The 22,915-nt window shown below is 47.8% G+C and overlaps 1 protein-coding gene across 1 annotated transcript in view; it reads left to right on the top strand.

The window, feature by feature from the left end:
- The window catches only part of LOC144941860 (ATP-binding cassette sub-family C member 2-like), a 54,222-nt gene that overhangs the window by 12,010 nt on the left and 19,297 nt on the right, over positions 1–22,915 (top strand). Inside the window, exons 5-19 of the mRNA XM_078868351.1 lie at positions 718–840; positions 1,128–1,189; positions 2,088–2,298; positions 4,090–4,277; positions 5,035–5,212; positions 7,324–7,578; positions 8,311–8,376; positions 8,720–8,857; positions 10,445–10,591; positions 12,610–12,694; positions 14,368–14,434; positions 17,115–17,241; positions 17,898–18,074; positions 19,420–19,587; positions 20,376–20,574. Of these exons, the coding sequence (XP_078724477.1) occupies positions 718–840; positions 1,128–1,189; positions 2,088–2,298; positions 4,090–4,277; positions 5,035–5,212; positions 7,324–7,578; positions 8,311–8,376; positions 8,720–8,857; positions 10,445–10,591; positions 12,610–12,694; positions 14,368–14,434; positions 17,115–17,241; positions 17,898–18,074; positions 19,420–19,587; positions 20,376–20,574 (2,191 nt within the window). The remainder of the gene's footprint in view (positions 1–717; positions 841–1,127; positions 1,190–2,087; positions 2,299–4,089; positions 4,278–5,034; positions 5,213–7,323; positions 7,579–8,310; positions 8,377–8,719; positions 8,858–10,444; positions 10,592–12,609; positions 12,695–14,367; positions 14,435–17,114; positions 17,242–17,897; positions 18,075–19,419; positions 19,588–20,375; positions 20,575–22,915) is intronic.

The raw sequence follows: 22,915 nt of genomic DNA, 5'->3' as shown, positions 1-22,915 counted from the left end.
TAAAGGTTGTATACACAACATTACGTGCTTGCTATTTGTGTGTGTTTGCGCGTCACTTGACACCCTGGACACCCCTGCACACGAGATGTTCCATCTCAAGGGATTAATCCAGGTCAAATATTTAAAACGTTTAAAAGACATGTGAATCAAGCCCGAATTGTCCGTCACGCGAGTGGTGACCTCAGTAGAGGCCTGATGTGAGCGTTGGTTGTCCACGCGCAATTGTGTGAACATTTCTCAGCTTGGGAAACTAATGTCCAGTATGAAAAAATAAGAATTGGTTTTACCCTTCCTGGCAATAAAACAATTGTTAAGATGTTCAAACACCAAATAAAAACCTTTTGCAAGGAATCCAGTCTGCATTAACCACACGTACTTGTGGTGAACATGCAATCAAGCATGCGCTGATAACATTTGTACTGTCTTTGAAACTGATTGGTCTACCACATAAACAACCTTCTTTAGGGCCTAGTCTCACCAGTGTCAGACCAGAGAACGCCAAAAGGCCACGTGCTGAGTCAACCTTCTGCCGCACATGGACCGCTACCAATGCGGGTGGCCTTTCAAATGTGAGATGCCGACGCGAGTTATGGTGTAAAGCATACGGGCATTCTACCAAAACGAATCATTATCATCGTTATTGTGGATATGAGCATGTTTATTATTATTTGTATGTTATTATTATTGACATGAGCATGTTTACCATCGTCTCCCCAGCACGGGGACGTAGCTCGCTTGAGCCTCTTCTACATCTCGTTCGGACTGCAGCTCAGCTGTCTCGTGATGTCTGGTTTCGCTGACCTGCCCAAGGACCACGGAGCGATCGACGATTCTGGCATGGTGAGTCACTCTCGCGAGTGTTACGAAGATCCCCACGGTTCATTCCATCGGTGTTGATGAGACATCCTTGAGCGAAAAAGAGGGCAACCGTCTGATGGAACGTGCATTCAGCATAGATTATAATTCCAAGCATTGTGAAATTTGCATAGAATTGTTAACGATATTTGTATAAATCACTGCCCTAATGTTGTTTCTAAAGTCACGTCGCATTAATAGTTGATGTTATTTAATGAAAACAAAAGTGAATGCCTTAAATGTCAATCAAAGCGATTGATTGTACCTTGCAGAAACCGAGTCCAGAAGAAAACGCCTCTTTCCTTAACCAGATCACGTTCACCTGGTTTGACAGGTGAGCAATTGGTTGTGCGCTCATCGCAATGCTCACCCGGCCTCTGCACCTCTTCCTCAGAAATTGATGGGGGACATTGAGGGAACAATGCTAAAAATAAGAATTTTGTTCATCAAAGACCTCAAAGCACCATACAAGACACAGTAGACGGTTTAAGACGTAATATGCTTTCGCGACCAATATCCATAATAAGTTTTTTTCGGGTTAGATCTCGTAAATATAAATGTGTTACTGAACCCGCCACCACCCAACACGATCGATTAGTAAGGTTTGTCACGTAAACACAACGTGGCGATTAGTTGCTACGTCTGTATGGGATAGTGTGTTGCCCCCTCGCCTGATTGCATTTTATCTGGGTGCTGCTCCGGTTTCCTCCCACATGTAAGAACTCGTTAAATGGCGATAACACCTGGGGCGACACGGTGGTGAGATGTTAACTATCTCGCCCGGTACGCAGGAGGCCGTGGATTCCACCCCGACCCTGACGCCTGTACATTTGGAGTTTGAATTATCTCCCCGTGGTCACATTTGAAAAAAATTAATTAAAATCTCTTACCGTGGATTTCACACCTGATGATGATTGCTTGTGTTGCATTCGAAACGTCATGAGAATTTTGTTTTGTTTTATATTTATATTATTTTATTATTTCCCTTCTACGTGACTTTACCGAAAGAACCAAGAATATAGTGGGCAAGCTTTTAAGAATCCTCCCGTCTCGGTCCGGAATCCTCAGCAGTTTAAATGGGTTCACTGCAGTTAGTCGATCGGCAGGTCGCGTGTGGTGGGGTAAAGTGTGGGTAACTCCCACCTCTTCAAAGACATCTGGCCCGCCGCGTGGAGTAGACCAACATGCCCTTTACCCTTTGTTTTGTGTAACCGAGTCCACCTGTGGCCTAGCATGGTGTACCGTGGGTACAAGAAGCCGCTGGAGGTGGAAGACCTCTGGGGGCTCAATGAGGAGGACACAGCCGAGCGGATATTCTCCGACTTCGACCGCAACTGGGAGCTGGAGCTGGAGCGGGCACGGAAGAAACAGCAGCGGGAGCTCGCCGCGTCGCCCTCCCTCGCCGCCAACGGCATGGGCAAGAGCACCGAGGCGCTGGCCATGGTGAGGAGGGGACTTGAGCAGGAGGCGCGTGCGTCGCAAGCTTCATCGATAACCAGCGGGGCCATCCGTCGATGACCCCGCAGGGCAGTGGCGTAGTAACAACATTATTGGGGACCCCCCCCCCCCCAATATTTGATTTGTCTCGCACGGTTGCACATAGGAGATTATATATCGCGGCTGCTCTTGCCCGAATCACGTCATCGTCGTTACGCTCACGGTCTTGAGCATTTATCGCTGTCGGGGCACTCCGGCTTCGCAAAATTCAGCCACGACAGCTCTAATAGCAGTACCTCTTTTCAAAAACACGTTCCTTTAGAGTGGGCAGGTAGGAACTTGGTTGGACAGCGCATTCGTGCACGACAGAAAGCTCGCGGTCACATGACGCACTTCAACCAATCCGGGAGCATACTACATGTTTGGGAGGGGCTATGCACGACAGACAAATAATCCCTGGTGGGCAGTGTGGCACTGTTGTTCCTACCTGTATTACGTCCCTGCTCTAATTAAATTTAAAATAAAATAATTTGAAATCGCATTTACATTTTTATAGTCCTTTTTACACTACTGTTAAAACCATATCTCGTGGTGGTTGTCAAGAGGACCACCAACTTGTAGCTTTGGTGCTGCTCCTCCTGTCGAGGATGCACGTTTATACAGTGCGTTCTCCTAAAACGCTGCATGTTATTTTCATGACGCGAATTGGATATAACGCGATGAATGTGTAGTGACTCAGATCGGAGACAGAAATAACTGGAGGCACTTTTATTTACCAATCACCATCGGGGTAACACACACGATGATCTTGAGCAGCACGACAGGGATTCCACTTCCAGCAAAAGCCCCGAGCTCCCGCTCAGGGTCCCCTCTTATACTCCCAGCGTGGCTCCGCCTTGGCCACGCCCCCCTTCTGGAACCATCTCGCAGGTTCCCGATGGGCTCCTCTATGACCTATCCCCTTTAGATGTCCCCTCTCGTGTCTATCGTGGCCTGCTGACGCGAGTACTGCCGTACACTGCAGTTACCCTTTTACGCCAGCAGCCAGCACTATACCACTACAAATTAATGAGGGAACACATTTTCATAACCCGGATGTCAATTGGATATAACGCGATAAACGTATGAGGGAACACATTTTTATAACGTGGATGTGAATTGGCTATAACACGATGAATTTATGAGGGAACACATTTTTTATAATGCAGATGTCAATTGGATATAACGTGATAAACGTATGAGGGAACACATTTTTGTAATGCAGATATGAATTGAATATAACGCGATGAATATATGAGTGAACATATTTTCTATAACGTGGATGGGAATTGGATATAACCCAATGGACGTATGAGGGAAGACATCTTTTATAATGCGGATGTGAAATGAATTTAACGCAATTAATGTATGAGGGAACACATTTTTTATAACACGGATGCTAATTGGATAGAACGCGATGGAGTGACCAGAACTACATTGCGCGAGGAGGAATAAGCGGTTGTACGGCTGCCTCGGCGTAGCATCACACAAGGCGGGATGCTGCTGGATGCTTCTAGACGCTACCCACGCGTCTCTGTATTTGTTCAGCCTGCGTTACGCATCTCACGTGTTATCGCAGACTGTGCTTTACCCCTCTATATCCAATAAAATGTATCATAACGCGATTTTTCCATTACGCTGTGTTCTTCAGGAATGCAACTACTACCACGTTATAGGAGAACAGACTGTATGTTGAACTTCTTTCGCACCGCACGTGGCTAACCGTACTCATCGGATGTGCCCTGAATGCTGCCACAGGAGCCTATCCAAAAGGACGGCGACAAGAAGAAGAGCGACAAGAAGAAAAAGAAGAGCGACAAGCGAGGAAAGTTGGACCCGTCCCTCCTGCGCGCCCTGTTTTTCACGTACGGCTGGGTCCTGCTCGAGTCGGGAATCTTTAAGCTCATCTACGACCTGCTGACCTTCGTGAGCCCGCAGATCCTCAAGTACGTTGGCTTCCGTGAGGAGTCGTTTTGCATCGGTGATTGCGCATTGTTAGTACGTGCGTGTGTGCGTACATCAGAGGTCGCAACCGGGTACCCGATACCCGTACCCTACCCGATAACTGGCTACCCGTACTCGGCCGGGTGCGGGTACGGGTAGCCGTTTGCGACCCTGGTGCGGTCGGGTACGGGTAAAGAATCAAAACTCGTTTGCGACCTCTGGCGTACATTGAACTTCTTTCACACCGTGCGTAGCCAACCGTGCTCTTCGGAAAAGCAGGAAATGAAAAAAAGCTACAACAAATGGTTAATACCGGTTTGCCACATGTATAGAAATGCCAAGAGTAATAAATGAAACACGTGCGCTCAGACTGAGCTGAGCTGCCCATTCTGATCGTGGGAAGTAACAACTGTGTCCAGATCTTAGATGCACAACGCAGGTTGTCAACCCACAGAGTGTGATTGCATTGTTGCACGTGATTGCAAATATTCGTTTAGTCTTCATGAAAGAACAAAACTGACAATTGCCGAATTGCGCAATGCAATTAAGTGTTCTTCTAATTCGCTGGTTTGCATTTAATCCGCACCTCCGATTAGCATGGTTGGCTACGAACGGCACGAAATAAGTTCAACATACACACATACAAGGCATTTTTATTACTATCAATGATAGACGACATTATTTTTGAACGCTTGTGAACTGCGAGAGAAAAGGGCATCTCCGTTGACTGCCTTGGCTGTGCTGTGCTCGACGTTGCAGGTTGCTGATCGGGTTCACGGAGGACCAGAACGTGATGGAGTGGAAAGGATACTTCTACGCCATCCTGCTGTTCGTCACGGCACTCGTGCAGTCGCTGCTGCTGCAGCAGTACTTCCAGCGCTGCTTCCTGTTCGGGATGCGGGTGCGCACCGCCGTCATCGGCGCCGTCTACAAAAAGGTGCTGCACGCGCTCCAGTTTCGTTTCACGCGTCATTTATGTACATGTCTGTGTTTGTGTAATAAACGACTCTGTCAGGCTTTCTTGGTCTCCGCTGTGTCGTTTATTTAGGTTCTTCGTATCGCACCCCGCTGGTCCTCGGCCGGACCTGCGCAGACTCCGCGCGCGCCCCGCGCACGCTCCGTGTGGCAGCTCCGCTCTCTCCGTGTGCCCCGCACACGCCGCCAGCCACACCGCTCGCTCTGTGTGCCCCACACACTCTGCTAGTCACTCACTAGCCACGTGTCCCCCGCACACTCGGCTAGTCACTCACTAACCACGTGTGCCCCGCACACTCTGCTAGTCACTCACTAGCCACGTGTGCCCCGCACACCCTGCTAGCCCTCACACTCTGCTAGCCCATCTACCCCACGCACCACCACGTGGCAGATGGCGCCATCTCCCCCACTGCCCAGCGTGGCTTCCCCTATTCTCGCTCCGTTCCAACTCCCGATCTCTTCCGGCTCTCTCCCTATATCCTTCCCATCACGTGACCCTAACTCCTCCTTCCCGTACTGCCCCCGTCTCCACCCCCCGTTCACCTCGTTTCCCATTGGAGCCGAGTTGAGCAGTGGCTCCTCCCACACGCTCCGTGTGATTGGCGCAGGGGCCAGTAACCACCCTGTTTATGCTCGCATTACATTTGTATGTATGTTGAACTTCTTTCGCACGGTACGTAGCCAACTGTGCTGGTCGCACGTGCGGAGGAAGGACAACAAACTAAATACACAAAAGCAGTTCTAAAGAAATTCGTTTTCTTTCTAGATTTAACAGTGCATAGTTCCACAGTGGTAAAACCAATTCTTATACTTTGATACTGGCAGGAAAGGTCCGATATTATTGACTTCTACATTAAACATTTTTTGCCTGTTTCAGCGGTGCATTAAAAAAGCTATTTTTTTTTATATTTGCTATGCATATTCGCAGAATTGTTACGCAATTGTATGTATGTTCTCCCAGGTATCGTTTTGAAGATCCAGAGGGTGACTGACATACACTTGCGATTTACATATATAGATATATGGACTACTCCGCCACAACGACACTTGTTATTGTTTCCTTCGGGAACGCAGTCAGGTTCAGATTTTCACTTCCACCACGGCGTTCCGGTTCGTTCCGGCCAATGGGAGCCACGATGGCGAGATTTTAACTGCCTCGCCTGGTGTACGGGTGGTCGTGGGTTCGATCCCGAGCCTGACGCCTTCATATTTGGAGTTTGTATGTTTCTCTCCCCGTGGTCGCGTGGATTTTTCTCCGTATCCTCCGGGTTTTCACTCCACACTTAGAAACGTGCATTTGGAGTATTTGGCTGCTCTAAATCTCCACGTGATAAGCCACTTCGCTGCGCAATCATTAGTGGCCAGGTCAATTCTGAATAAGAGCTATATAGCTCAGTGGGCCTTACTTGGTAAAATAAAAAATACAAATTTTAGTTTGAATAGTTTCACTTCCACCCTCGGATGCATTTGACCAAGTTGAGTAGGTCGAGGTGATAAAGTTGCATTGAAATATTATAATACTCCGATTGATGCTCCTACTGTTGTGGAGTGACTCATGCATGCAGCCAGCTATGGCTGCAGGGTTTTGGTAGTACATGTTGTTTATGCCATTTATTGTGAAAATTCCGTCACAGTTCCTATGATCACTGTTTCATTGGTTTCATGGCTTTATTTTGGTGATTTCGAAAAGTGTATTGGTTTAGCCACATTTGTTTGTTGTAGTACAGAGTTAGACTGATGGCCTTAATCTAAGTTGTCTTGTGGTTGTTGTTGTTTGACTTGCATCCCACTGGGATATTTGCACAGGGTTGGTGTACGGTGATTTTTTCTGCAATATTTTGCAGTCTTTTCTTGGATTTTCTGTTTGCACATAGTCAAATATTCACTTTAAGATGTTTTTTGTTCATGTTTTTGTTTTTTGATTGTTGCGGTTGCACCCGTTTCAAGATCCGAATGGCTCACAGGGCTATACCTAATAAATGAACTTGAACTTGAACGTGCGCGCGTGTCTGTGCGTGTGCGCCACTAACAACGATCGCCTTGGTCTCTGCCGCTCGTCTGCCGCTTGCGCAGTCCCTCATCATGTCCAACGCGGCGCGCAAGGACTCCACGATCGGCGAGACCGTCAACCTGATGTCGGCCGACGCGCAGCGCTTCATGGACGTGGCCTCGTTCATGCACCTGCTGTGGTCGGCGCCGCTGCAGATCGTCATCTCGCTCGTGTTCCTGTGGATCGAGCTTGGCCCCTCCGTCATGGCCGGCTTCGCGGTCATGGTGCTGCTCATTCCGTTCAACGCCGTGCTCGCCACGCGCTCACGCGCCCTACAGGTCCGGGACGCACCGGCGGCTGAGCAGTCGACGTTCCGTAACGATCAGTTTAACGCCCAAACAAACGTACTTTATGATGTTTATACAATGGACATGACTATATTACGATACTAACGACATTATACACACATCATGTTAAAAGAAACATGGTTGATAAATGCATTAATTAATATTTACTGTACAGAGGAATGTTCGGTAAGCAAACACATTGGGCTCTATGGAGGCACTACATTACTATACACTACACTATACACTACACTACTATACACTACACTATACACTACACTATACACTAGACTACTATACACTACACTACTATACACTATACACTACTATACACTATACACTACTATACACTACACTACTATACACTACACTATACACTACACTATACACTACACTATACACTACACTATACACTACACTACTATACACTACACTACTATACATTGCACATTGGGCTCTATGGAGGCTCGTCGAAAACAGGGGTGGTCGTAATGAGAGGTTCTACTCTACGCACTGCACATGTGTGCGTGTGTATGGTGTGGCTGTTCCTCACAAATCGCAGTCATTCAGCAACCAAACGGTTGCTGAACGATGGCCAAAAAAACCACGTCATGAAATTGGGCCGAGTGTCTCCGCAGTCGAACACCAGTTGCTATCTCAGTAGTTGCTATTTGTTGAAACGGTGAACTATTTATTAATTTTTTTTTATTGTTGTTTCTGTTTCAGGTGAAAAACATGAACGAAAAAGACAAGCGCATTAAACTTATGAACGAGATCTTGAACGGAATCAAGGTGGGTACCAAGAAAAGGCGTTCAAGTGCAGGCATGTCTTGAGACGCGTGGATTTAAACAGAGAGACTCGACGGATCTTCTTGGTTCTTGCGTTGTGGCCGAAACGTCGTGAGAATTGTATTTTATTATGTTTTATTTTTATTATTTTATTATTTCCCTTCTACGTGACTTTACCGAAAGAACCAAGAAGATGAATCCCTGCAGTCACGAAAGCTTTAAATCGAAATTTAGACTCGACGGACTGAAGAGATCAGTCTGCGAAGCCACCACGTGCACCCATCCGCCGCGCACGACGTTACCGCCGCTCGTGTCGCCGACATGGTGCTTGTGCGTCCCATCTCAGATCCTCAAGTACTTCGCGTGGGAGACGTCGTTTGAGCAGAAGATTGGCGACATCCGCAACAGGGAACTGAAAGTGATGCGCAGCTTCTCCTACCTGAACGCCGTGTCGATCTTCTCGTACACCTGTACGCCCTTCTTCGTGAGTTCTCCCCTTCCCAGCTGTTAACCCTTGACCTGCGGCAATATCCCCACAGCGCGTGCAGCCTTAACGCCGTAGTCGTATCCCACCTGCAGTCGTTACCATTTACTTCAAGGGTTAACCCGTAATCATAGCTTTTACCCTTATAGCCATAACCATAGTCATATCCCTGCAGTCGCTTGCTCGCGCTGCTGCTGGTAAAAGGGACATCCACTAGAGCAGTGGTTCTTAACCTGGGGTGCACGCTGTACCCCCTGGGGATGCGAGATGCCCTTTCTGGGGGTGCGAGACATGTCCAGATTTTTTTAGAAGGTAAATAATCGAAAACACAAATTAAGCACGGCACATAAGTACAAATACTTTGTTTCACCAAACCTATGTATTTATTAACATTAAAAAAATGTTTACCGATTGAGAACCAAAGGGGTGCAAGGCTGCAGTAAAGATTAAGACCCACTGCACGAGATGGAGCTCTGTAGAGCCCCTCTAGAGGATATTTTATTTTATCCACCTCTTCCACGCTGGCCAGAACGTCTTGGAAGAGGAGGGACATACACCACACTCTACCCCATCGTACGCGGCCTGCAGATCGGCTCACGGCGGGGCACCGGTCTACACCGTCTGGGGTGGACAAAAAGCCACACGGGCGATGTAAAGAAACTTGCCGATTGTTTCAACTGGGAGGTCTCGAGTCCCAATGGGCCAATCGTCACACCGCCACAGTGGCGGCAGCGCCATCCATAACAGTGGGATTGTAGCCCTTAGTTTTCTGCTCGTAATCTCAAGACTCGTCCGTAATACAGGTTTTTTGGGTTAGATTGCGTAAATATAAAAATGTGTCATTAAACCCACCACCACCCAACACAGCCAATGAGTAAGGTTTGTCAAGTAAACAGAACGTGCCAATTCGTCACTAGTACAGCACACCGGTGTGTTGGAGAGCCAAGCCACAACATTTACATTCTGAGTACGACGTTTCGCCAGTGATTACAACTAGCATCATGAGGCGGCAGCCATATTTGTGGAGAAATCCTCCTGTTTCATTCCTTTATATATTAACGCGATCTAACCCCAAACAAAAGTGCATTATATATGACATTGGCCGTGAAAGCCCACTCAAGACTCGTGTTCGTTATTCTAAACCTCGAACAAAATCCAGAGACCCGTGGCCACCCTCTCTCCTCACGACAACTCCGTCAATAATTGTTTTTTTTTACCCTTCTATCTGGCAACAAAACTGACACCTTTTTTACAAGGAGTCATGTTTGCATAGACCACAATACCTGCAGCCATAATGCAAACAAAAAACATAACTCTGATAATATATGCACTGTCCTTGAAGTTGATTGGTCCACACCCGAGACAGCTTTCCTCAGAGCCTAGTCTCACATGGTGTTGGACCAGATGACGCCAAAAGGCGCACAACTCAAGGACAATGCACCATCAGAGTATGAGAGCTCGGGGTAAGCATTTACACCATTGGAACCTCATTTGCCACTAAAAAATATGATAATTGTTTTTTTTACCCTTCTATCTGGCAACAAAGCTGACACCGTCAATGCTCTCCCACTGCGCTGGCACATGCAGGTGTCGCTGGCCAGCTTCGGTGTGTTCGTGGCCGTGAGCAAGGACAACGTCCTGGACGCCCAGAAGGTCTTCACCTCCATCTCCCTGTTCAACGTACTGCGCTTCCCCCTTGTCATGCTGCCCATGCTCATCTCTTACATCGTGCAGGTAAATAACAACAACAACAACCACCGCTGGCCACTAAGTGGCGGTGATGTCACCACGGCACTTGTGCCACGCTAGTTGCACCTTGACGCCACGTGAAGTGTTACAGGAGGTCACGGAACAGACTCAGCTGTCGTGGGGTTGACTGGATGAGATGACTGGCAGATGCACCGGCTGTGCTCTCCACTGTGCCAACTCGCTGCGTTGTATCTGCCCGGTTCTCCGCTCATTGTTGTGAGCATCGCTCCTCTGCCCTCCTTTGTTCTTTGGAGGGTGACTGCCCTCCAACTGCCCAATAGCGTCCTTCGCGAGCCTGCTCCAGGTATACGAATCGTTATTAAAACAGGTAAAGGTGCAGCCCTAAAATTGCTTGCTCACATCACCGCTAGCAAGAGAGGCCTCCATGAGAGGTAGCTCGAAAGGGCCTTTCTCCCGAGTATTTGGCCGACTTGTCTACACCGGCCAGACGTCTTGGAAGAGGTGGCGACACTTTACCGCACCACGCACGACCTGCTGCTCGAACAACAGTGGTTGTACCCATTCATACTTGTGGGTGGACGAGTTGGGGGGGATTTAAGAAACGTGCATCATTGTTTCACTGCTGATGTAAGTTACAAAATTGGTCAAATTTCCTTTTTAATGTTTCTTCTCACGTTTCCATATTTTCCCGTTAAAAAAAATCGCCAGAAAAAGAAAAATAGGTTTACCCTGATTGGAAATAAAATAGGCGTTAAGGGGCCGTCCATAAATGACGTCACGCACCTAGGGGGGGGGGGGGGGGTGGTCAGACATTTGTGACGATGTGTGACGAGGGGGGGGGGGGGGATGATAAATGTGACGTCACATCAAAATGCGCAACTTTAATTAAATATAGACAACACGTTCCACTTAATTAAATAGACTTTATAATAAATGTTTTCTTCTACAACATCAGAGTGCAGCGCCACATTAAATACACACTACAATGACAATAGTTTAAAGCGATTTGAAGAATGTTTTATTTTGGGGGGGGGCAGAGCTTTGTGACCTCATATTTGAGGGGGTCTGACTTTTTGTGACGCCGTGTGACGAGGGGGGGGGGGGGGGGGTCAAAAATTGTCCAAAATCACGTGACGTCATTTATGGACGGCCCATAAGATGTTCAAACACCACATAGATACATTTTGAAAGGAATAAAGTCAGAAAGGGTAACAAAAGCTAAAACTATTCTTCTTTTTCATACTTTGATACTGGCAAAAAAAGGTTCCATAAATTTCCAGAAAGGCGCGCTCCACCAACGTTTTCGTGAGGCCTTCTTTTTTCCCGTGCAGCGGAATATTTCATCGCTGTCTAAATCGACTCTCCTCCTTTCTCACCAGCCAATCTCTCCACTGCTGTGTGCTACACCTGCCACGCTCCCCTCCCACAGTTTCCACTTTATTCAATTAACCCTTCTTGCTCTAACTATTGCACAATGATCGGTGAAGATAATCACACTTTCAGCTCATCGCTGATAGTCAAAGCTATTCTCAACATCGATGTTCTCACGTTGGTACATTGTTTAATGCTTCGTCTTTCGTGACAAATGTTTTCATTGATAGAGGTTTGTTGTGGTTGATTAACTGTGAATAACCCAATCAATAATGGATATCCATTGTAATTTATATGACTACATTAACCTCACCCTCTGGTCCTCGCATCTGATTGGCTCACAAGTGATGACATCACATTTATCCTCCGTCTATTTAAGACTGAAACAGGAGGATTTCTCCACAATTCTGGCTGTTACCTGATGAGGCTGGTTGTAATTACTCGTGAAACGCAGTGCAGTCCTCGAAATGTACATTTTGTGGGTTTACTCTCCAACACACAACCGGTGTCCTGAACTCGTAACTAGTTGGCACATTGTGTTTACGTGACAAACCATACTAATTGGCCGTGTTGGGTGATGATGGGTATAAAAAAAACTCTATTTTGGTGCATTGTGTTAAAAACAACAACAACAACAACAATAATCCCAATTCTGTCTCACAACCGTGCAGGCGAGCGTGTCAACCAAACGTGTGAAGAAGTTCCTGAGCAACGATGAACTGGACACATCGGCCGTTACCTACGACAGCAATCTGAGTGAGTTGGGGCCTCTGCCAACTCCACCCTCTGAACACCCAACTTGGGAGGCTGACAGTGACTGGGGGCAGTGGTGCACACGAGAAGGTGTGGGACACACGCACACACGCGGACCACCAGCAACGGAGAACTTGTTGGCTTGTTTACAATCGGAGCACACGGATGGGCGTTCCGCAGACAATGTGCACGCAAAGATGAGGATACACAGGACCCGACACCTACATAAAAGACAACAAAAAGACAAAGATCCCCCAAAATTCCAAGATACAAGCTCTTAAATACAAGTTAAGGGGGGAGGAGGGGGGAGGGACTTATCTGAATGTGGTAGCCAATGAATGGAACGTGTTGGGGGGCGGGGCTAAAAGAAAACAATAGGTGCACATGTTGTTGTTTTTACCCGGTGTCGTGATTTATAATCTTATTTCTATTATTTCTATTATTTTTATTTTATTATTTATTTTTACCTACGTGATTTTACCGAAAAAACCTAAGAGTATGAATCCTTGCAGTCACGAAAGCTTCACATCTAGAACCGTTTTTTCTGATTCTGGTTATAATGTGATAATGGCTCCGTCACTAACGGGCAAATCACCAAGGCTCTTGGGTAAGGATGTAATTAGTTACATTTATACGGTGCTTGCTTAAATTCCTCGCCAACTCAAATCGTCTTATATTACATTGTATTTCAATAGTTTCAATGTCTTGCTGCAATCTAACCTCGGGGACCCCCCTGGTGGCAGCTGTCTCTGTGCGACACATGGTCCATGCAGCACTGGCCTGCAAGTTGGAATTAGTCTACCATTAGTCTACCAGTATTGGCCAATGTTGCCTCTATGGGGATTTTGTTAGTAATTTGTAATTGATTACGTTTGGACCATTACACCGGCAGACATGGCCTGCTCTTTGTTGACTCATGCCACAGGATCTTTAATGTTCACTTTGATGTAGGTGGTGCAGAGTATTTATGGTCAATAAACTAACAGTATTAATTAGGGGTGGCTGCTGGGCTTGAACCACACATCTGTGCAGCAAGTGTCAAAACGCGCGACACACGCTGAGTTTATACGGTAAAAGTAGTACAAAATAATTACACAGCCCTTGGTCAATCCACTGCTGGATTAAGGCCTCCCCACGTTGTTGGACATGGGTGGTCATTTGACCATACTTCACCACGCTTAGTGCCAGTTGCTGACGGCTAGCCGAAAATATAATAGTTCTCACGTACGACAGGAATTAAGCTTGAAACCGAGTCGCAAGAGTTATTTTTCAGGAAAGTCCATTGGGATGTTCACCAAACGCTTCTTGGGAGTTTTTTTTAAAAATCTCATCTGCTAGGTACTTAAACCCAAGAGTTGAGCCACTGTCGCGAAGTTGTGGGCCACGACAACGAAACTGGCAATTCCTGGGAGTGTTTGGCAATATTAGAAAGCCACTGGAGCTATGCACTATGAAATCATCTCGAATGACAACGCATTTCTTTAGAACAATTTTTTTGTGTTTGGTCTGTTGTGCTTCCCCCACCCCTCCGATTAGCAAAGTTGGCATACGTACAATACTTCAGTGTGCTGGGTTGGAGAAGTATTATCTTTCAAAGAAAAACATTTTTTAAAAATTGAAAAAAAATTGAATAAATATTGCATTGTTTAGTATGTTACGGTTACGTGTGTCCACAGAGTCTGCCATTCTGATAGAAAATGCCTCATTTACCTGGGACAAGGGAGAAGAAGCGACCCTGAATGAGTAAGTTTGGTAATTCTCACGCGCTGCTTGCTGATTACGCTTGTACACTCTTCACTGGCTGTAGCAAGTGGATTTGCGTGTCTGAAATCAAAATAATCCACAGCTAATTGTCAGTCCACTGCTGCATTGTTTGACCATACTTAATCATTCTAAAATAATCATGAGTTGTCCTTTTGGACAATATACATTACAAAATAATTAAGCAGACAATTCATGTCTCTTCTTGGTTCTTTCGGTAAAGTCACATAGAATGGAAATAATAAAATAATAATAAAATAAAACATAATAAAATAATTATCATTATTTTATTAAGAACAGGTCTGTCGAGAAGACAGAGTCTCGACAGACCTGTTCATCACCTGAGGACGGCTGCTTGCGTTGTGTTTTATTATAAAGAAAAGTAATTTTGCACAACCCATTAGCCCCACGTGGACCTGCTGAGTGCATTATTTCAGCTGCATTGCTTCAAGACAAAGCAACACTCTGGACCAGTTTCACCACGCAGTGCCTCATCATTCTGCTCGAGTGTGCTCGATAAAGTTGAGGTTCCAGGACCGGTTTGGATGTCGCCCAATCTTACATTTGAAGTCTCGTCGTTGGGAGCTGTTGAGCGCAGGGCACTCACCGCCTGTGGCCACAACTCCCACCGTTTACCAAAGTGTGAACCCAGGTCGGAGTGTCCCTTTGTACAAGGGGGCATTGGGCAGCGCTCATCTTCACGAGTGACTCTATCGCAATAGGTATCTCTTTGGTGTTTGGAATATCTTAACCCAACTCTTGTTTTATTTCCAGGAAGGGTTAAGCCTATTCTTCTCTTTTCTTATTTTTTTTCCTGGCAAAAACGGTCCAATAGATATAACTGCTCAACTTGCATTGCCTTTGTCCTGTTCGCCTTTTAGCGTTCTCTGGTCTAACACTGGCGAGACTAGGCCATAAAGAAGGCTGTCTCTGGTGTGGGCCATTCAGTTTCAAAGACAATGCAAATATTATCAGAACATGTTTGTTTGCATGTTTTGCCACAGGTATGTGTGGCTAATGCAGACTTGATGCTTTGCAATAGGTATCTATTGGTTGTTTGAGCATCTTAACACCTCCTGTTTTATTTCCAGGAAGAGTAAAGCCTCTTCTTATGTTTTGGCAAAAAGGTTCAATAGATATAACTGATTTACACCATTGGAACCTCATTTGCCAGTAGCAAAATATGATTAAATTTTTTTTTACCCTTTTATCTTGCAACAAAACTGACACCTTTTTTTTACAAGGAGTCATATTTTGCATTGACCACAATACCTGCAGTTGGAATGCAAACAAAAAACATAGCTCTGATAATGATATGCACTGTCCTTGAAATTGATTTGTCCACACCCGAGACAGCTTTCTTTAGAGCCTAGTCTCTCATGGTGTTGGACCAGATGACGCCAAAAGGCGCACAACTCAAAGACAATGCACCATCAGAGTATGAGAGCTCGGGGTAAGCATTTATACCATTGGAACCTCATTTGCCAGTAGCAAAATATGATAATTGGTTGTTTACCCTTTTATCTGGCAATAAAACTGACACCTTTTTTACAAGGAGTCATGTTTTGGCGTCATCTGGTCCAACACCATGAGAGACTAGGCTCTAAAGAAAGTTGTCTCGGGTGTGGACCAATCAATTTCAAGGACAGTGCATACATTATCAGAGTTATGTTTTTTGTTTGCATTCCGACTGCAGGTATTGTGGTCAATGCAAACATGACTCCTTGTAAAAAAGGTGTCAGTTTTGTTGCCAGATGAAAGGGTAAAAAACCAATTATCATAGATATAACTGCTCAACCCGATCTATCAGTGCTTTGATACTTGTATTGTCTTTGTACTGTTCGCCTTTTGGTGTTCTCTTGTCTAACACGGGTGTTTGATTGCCAGAAAGAGTAAAGCCTATTATATTTATTTTCACCACGGCTCTGTTACACATTCCATAATTCTGCAGTGCGCAAATTATACACAGACTTGTACTTGGAGGCAACACCTTTATTTAACACAACGGGTAACTCCTAAACAGGATTGTAACATAGGGTGGTGACCACCACGGCTAACTACTCTAATACTTGCGGGCTATTGTATCACCGGACCCGTACAGCCAATGGGCTGCCTGGTCCACACGTGGAGACCGAGGATCGAGGATGGCGACTTCATACCCCGGGCCTTCCCTCCCGGGACCCCGCTTATATCTCCCCTGGCCTGGCTGGCTCCACCCCTGGCCACCCTTCCTTTCCAGAACCCTCGTGGGGACTCTTGATCTCCATCACGTGATCCTCTCACCCCCGACTGGGACCCCCCTGCCCCCTCTTGTCCGGTCACGTGTCCCCTCGGGTTCACCTCCCGGTCACGTCCTGGTGCGACCCCCTTCACGGCGACACCCGTGCTCCACCCCTACAGTACCACCCCACACACGCCACTGTCTCTGCACCGTCGTGGCCCCCTTGAGGCCACCACAATTCCATGATGGGGAGCAGTCTCTCCAGAGCCCCATAGGATAACCCCTGATGACGTCCCCTTAAAGTGGTACCTTACTTTATTGACCCAGAAGGGGATGGTGTGCCAAATCAATTCCTGATCTTTGTGCTTGTGCACCAGCACCACAAGTGCTGAGTGTAATCTCGAGATGTTGTGCTCTCCGTGTGTGCTGTGGAATGGGCAGCGTGTCGGTGGAGGTGCCGGTGGGCAGCCTCGTCGCCGTGGTGGGACAGGTGGGCGCGGGAAAGTCTTCGCTCATTGCAGCCACGCTCGGAGAGATGGAAAAGCTGCAGGGCACCGTCGCAATGAAGGTGCGGTCGACCGGCACGGGCGCACCGCGTCGACAGGACGCCGTGCCGTGTGAGCGGCACTGGGTGACTTTACAACGATTTGCTTCGAATCTATACGTGCTGTGGCAGTGTTACGCATCGTTACGAGGGTGAAGTTGAAATAAGCAGAAATTAATATGTGTGTACGGTAAAATGAGAAGTGAGGAGAGAGATAAGGTCGATTTAGGAAGTTCTTGAGCTGGTTCAGGAGGACAAAGTCTTAATTTTAATGATCCAGATAAGGCAACAGATGTAAATTCATCATGCACGCGTTCTCTTTGTATCTTGATTCACACATTAAAATGCAGATACTGTACGCTTGTGTATGGGAGTGTTGGCACAGTGGTTAGTGCAGTGCGCTACAAACCTAGGTAACCCAAGTTCGATTCCCACTCAAGGACAAGATCGGTGACGAATATCTGAATTTGTCCTGGGCCTCCTCTAGGTCGACTCACCCTTAAATCAGTACCTGGTGCGGTGTGTAAACATCAGCACTGGTGAGTCAAAGGCAGCAGCCGTGATGCTGGCTACCCACTCACCTCGTGTGGCGGGTGGCCGCCCTTCACAGGTGCTACTCGCTAGCAGCACTTTGCCCAAAAGTCCGTCAAAGGCTACACGGGGGGGTGTCGTTGTTGCAGGGCTCGGTGGCGTACGTGCCGCAGCAGGCATGGATCCAGAACTGCACGCTGCAGCAGAACGTGCTGTTCGGCTTGCCGCTCGAGCCGGAGCGCTACGCGCGAGTCATCGACGCCTGTGCCCTCAGTGCCGACCTGAAGGCTCTGCCGGCCGGGGACCAGACGGAGATCGGGGAGAAGGTGAGACACTCGCTTGCTCACTTGCGCGCTCACTCGCCCGCCCGCTCGCTCACTCACTTCTCACTTTCTCGCCCACTCATTCACTCGCTCATTCACTCACTCACTTGTTCGCCCACTCGTTCGCTCATTCGCTCATTCACTCACTCACTTGCTCGCCCACTCGTTCGCTCATTCGCTCGCTCATTCACTCACCCACTCGTTTGCTCATTCACTCGCTCATTCACTCACTCACTTTATCGCTCACTCGTTCGCTCATTTGCTCATTCACTCACTCACTTGCTCGCTCACTCGTTTGCTCATTTGCTCACTCATTCACTCACCCACTCACTCGCTCATTCACTCGCTCATTCACTCACTCACTTGCTCATTCACTCACTCACTTGCTCGCCCACTCGTTCGCCCACTCGTTTGCTCATTCACCCGCTCCCTCGCTCACTGCCTCACAGTTTCTTGGCCACATTCACAGTGGCTCGGAGCGACCAAACGATGCTCACGGTTGTCATCGCCGATCCGCCGAACAACAAAAATTCTTATTCTGTGATTGTGCCTGTTAGTTTTCTCGGTTTCTGTATCTGCATGTGTGACTGAAGATGCTTTGGCGTATTTCGGAAGCATGAGACTCCGACATGAAACTCTAATGGCCTAATTCAACTAGTCCTGGCATCTCGGCTTTTAATATTATTATCATCAGAGGCATAAACGTTCCATCTGCTGCTACTAGTTTCCCCATAACCCAACAATTATATCTGGTGGTGCATCCTTTTCAGGATTCACATGATCAACTGCATTGACAAGTAACAAATAGGGCATTAAGCACGACCAGCAGTCATAGGTACAACTATTATGTGAACTAAACAATGTTTAATTTTACCAGGTAAGGCCAACTGAGCTATATAGCTCTTTTTCAGAAGCAACCTGGCCACGAATGATAGCTCCACGAAGTGGCTTATCGCATGGAAATTGACAGCAGCCAAATACTCTAAACGCATTTTGATTCTACATGTAGAGGGAAAAACCGGAAGACCGGGAGAGAAATCCACACGACCACAGGGAGAACATGTAAACTCCAAATATACAGCAGGCACCAGGGTTGGGATTGAACCCACGCCCTCCTGTATACCATGCGAGGTAGTTAACATCTCGGCACTGTGGCAGCCCAATTCATCAACGCTATAGCCAACTAGAGCTCTCCCAACCGCTTGCGCGACCCCACACACGTTGAGAAACCAACGGCGTCGGACGTTACCCGACTGACGGTCACTGCCGTCTCTTGCGTCCGTCTCGCCGTCATTTCAAAAGCGATGAAAAGGAACTGACCAACGCCTCTGCTCCACGGCTCCCGCAGGGGATCAACCTGTCCGGGGGGCAGAAGCAGCGCGTGTCGCTGGCGCGCGCCGTCTACAGCGACGCCGACGTCTTCCTGCTGGACGACCCGCTGTCCGCCGTGGACGCGCACGTGGGGAAGCACATCTTCACGCACGTCATCGGGCCCACCGGGATTCTCAAGGACAAGGTGGGGGAGCGCTCTCTCTCTCTCTCTCTGGGAGGGCGGCCGTGGCGAGCTGCGCTTTCAGGGATCGTAAAGACGCTCTTCCCCACCCACCCATCCACCCCTGGCCTCCCGTATTTTAAGGAGAAAAGTTGGGGGTGCGTCTTCTGGGCCGGTTGTTGTGTGTGTGTGTTCGTGTGAGGATGCAGGTTCGATTCCCGCTCACGGCCGAGACCGGTGACGATTATCTGAACCGGTCCTTGTCCTCCCCTAGGTCGACTCAGCATCAAATGAGTACCTAGTGCGGTGTGTAAACATCACTGCTGGGGAGAGTAAACTGGCCAGGCCGTGGTGCTGGCCGCCCACCCCCTCGTGTGCCGTGCCGGCCTTCATAGGTGCTCGCTAACTGCATTTGCCCCAACGGTATGTTAAGGCTACACAGGGGATCATTGTCTTTGTTGTTCGTGTGTAAAGGGAATCTTTGTGTATATGTGGGGAGGCGGCCACCCACCCACTCGTGTGCCGTGCCGGCCTTAAGAGAGGCACTTGCTCCCAACAGTCTGTACAAGACTACACGGGGGGGGGGATCATTGTTTTTTCTTGTGTGACCAGATTTGTCTAACTTCATTAGGACCGGGCACAGGTTTACGGTGCGCCTTACTCTCTTTGCAAGTGCGAACGCGACAATCTGAGCATCTCATTACTCTGGGATGACAAGAAAAAATCACGGTAAGCTTCAAGTGGCTGCTGTGCGCTTTGCGACTAAAGTCGGCGGTTGCCACCCGCCGCTCCGCGCCCGCCTCTTCCCGCAGACGCGCCTGCTGGTCACCCACTCGGTGAGCTTCTTGTCCATGGTGGATCAGATCGTGGTGCTGCAGGCCGGCCGGGTCTCCGAAATGGGCACCTACAAGCAACTTGTCATAAATGGCGAAGCTTTCGCCGAATTCCTGCGCATTTACGACTCCCAGGAGAAGGACGGGGACAAGAAAAACGCCACCGACCTGGACAGCGGTGAGTAAAAGCATGTTTTTTGGTAGTTTTTTCGCATTCCTGTCAACCACTTATCAGTGCCTACCTTATTCATGACCAGTTTAGACCGTATTGGTCACCTCGTGCCCATATAAATATCAACGTTCATCCTATAAAGTCCCATCACATAGGAGAAACACAAATAGACCAAATTATAATTTTTTGCCCGTATTGAAAAGGCTGTACGCCGTATGGACCTGCAAACTAAATTTCCCTGTACAATAATACGGGTAAACCGTAAGGGTTTACAGGTATGGCATTGTTTGTCTTTTCAACATTGTGACGAGATGTTAACAACCTCGCTAGGTATACATGAGGTCGTGGGTTCGATCCCAAACCCGATGCTTGTATATTTTGGAGTTTTCACGTCTCTCTCTCTCTCATTGTTGCAGCGTGGATTATTCTCCGGGTTTTTCCCTCCACATTTAGAATCAACATCACGTGTTTAGAGTATTTGGCTCCTATATCACATTCGACCTTAACGTCCTTGATATTTTGTTGATAAAGTGTGCAATGCCCTGCAATCTTCATCTAATCAATTCACTGCTGGATGAAGGTCTCCCCAAAGCTGTCACCATCTCTCCATAGTCCCCGCACCTGAGCTGTTTTTCATCGCTCCATCTCCACAGTGGCGAGTCTCTTGTGTTCCCTCCTTTCTTGGCTGCAGTCGCATCCTAAGTCTCAACCGCCGGCCATCACCTGTTCTCGGGATGTGTCCTCACCCAAAACTTGCCTTCTTTCTTTCAGCGGCAATCCATACGACGATGCACCTACTTGCGTACGTTCTCTGATCCGTGCATTCCTCTCTGTCTCTCACTGTTTCATTGCTTTCATGTCTTTATTTTGGTGATTTTCGAAAAGTTTTCTGGTTTGGCCATGTTTGTTTGTTGTAGTACAGAGTTAGACTGATGGTCTTAATCTAAGTTGTCTTGTGGTTGTTGTTGTTTGACTTGCATCCCACTGGGATTTTTGCACACAGTGTTGGTGTACGGTGCTTTTTCTGAAATATTTTGCTGTATTTTCTTGGATTTTCTGTTTGCACATAGTCACATAGTCACTTTAAGATGTTTTCTTGTTCATGCTTTAGTGTTTTGTTTGTTGCGGTTGCACCCGATTCAAGAGCCGAATGGCTCACAGGGCTATACCTAATAAATGAACTTGAACTTGAACTGTCTCTAACGATGCGGATGGTCACTTTCAGACACGCTTCTCTGGCCGCCTGGAACGCCCTTCCGATATTAGGAAGCCACTGGAGCTGTGCACTTTTACATCATCTAGTTTGAAAACTAATTTCTTCAGAACTGTTTATTGTGTTTAGTTTGTTGTACTTCCCCCGCACCTCCGATTAGCATGGCTAGCTACATACGGTGTGAAAGAAGTTCAACATATATGCCCACACCTGAATTCCCATGCATGTGTAGTGAGTCCAACTGAGTCACAGACGTTGTCTTGGGAGCAACACTATTTATTTAGTAACTCAACATAACACAACACAACCTACACTTGGGTGTTGAATGCTCATCTAACCCACGCTACGGCAGAACTAGACACGATTCGCTATCCTGGCCTAGACCACGAGCTGGGTCCCGGACCGCGTGGCTAGAGGCTTCTTCAACCCGACGTGGATCTTCATCACCAGCAACACGAAGAACCCCGAGCCCTTCATGGGGCCCCCGTTATATCGGCCTGGGCTGGGGCTGGCTCCGCCTCTCGCCCGCCCACCTTCCAGACCTCTCGAGCTCTTTCCCGAAGGCTCCCGAGAGCTCCTTTATACCACGTGACCGCCCAGCGGCCCCCGTCCACCGGTGGCCCCTCTCCAATATCATCCGGTCACGTGTCGGCAGGTCAACCAGCGTATCATGCCCCAACATAACCGTGTCTGGCTGACACTCTGTCTCGCTCCCTCACCGGGAGCCCGCACCGCACACTGTATGTGGTGCCTCTGCGCTGACCAGCGCTCACCCAAGCCCCGCTAGGACTGGTACTATGCCCAGTAAGCAGGCTACACATAACGCCAACACATTATCCGCTGTGGCTTCGTAAGCCCGGCACCACACAGTGACAATCACAGTCACTACACGTGGATGTGCAACTCCACGCTTCTTTTTGCACTTGTCAGCTTTTATTCCATTTCAAAGGGAGTCAGGGCTTTATTTTAAATCCCTCACTCTCTTCAAGAGTGCCAGGCACACGTTATACGCCCTTTGCATTCCTTCTCGACAGATCTTTCTGGAACCTTCCAGAAGGTTTTTCTAAACTCCTCCGTCTCCTCCTTCCCACCAATCCCTGCCCCCCTGGCCCCTCTGCCTCTCGCTCTCCTCTC

Source organism: Lampetra fluviatilis, chromosome 25, assembly GCF_964198595.1.
Source record: "Lampetra fluviatilis chromosome 25, kcLamFluv1.1, whole genome shotgun sequence".
Lineage (NCBI taxonomy): Eukaryota > Metazoa > Chordata > Hyperoartia > Petromyzontiformes > Petromyzontidae > Lampetra > Lampetra fluviatilis.
This window is presented reverse-complemented; position numbering and strand designations above follow the sequence as displayed.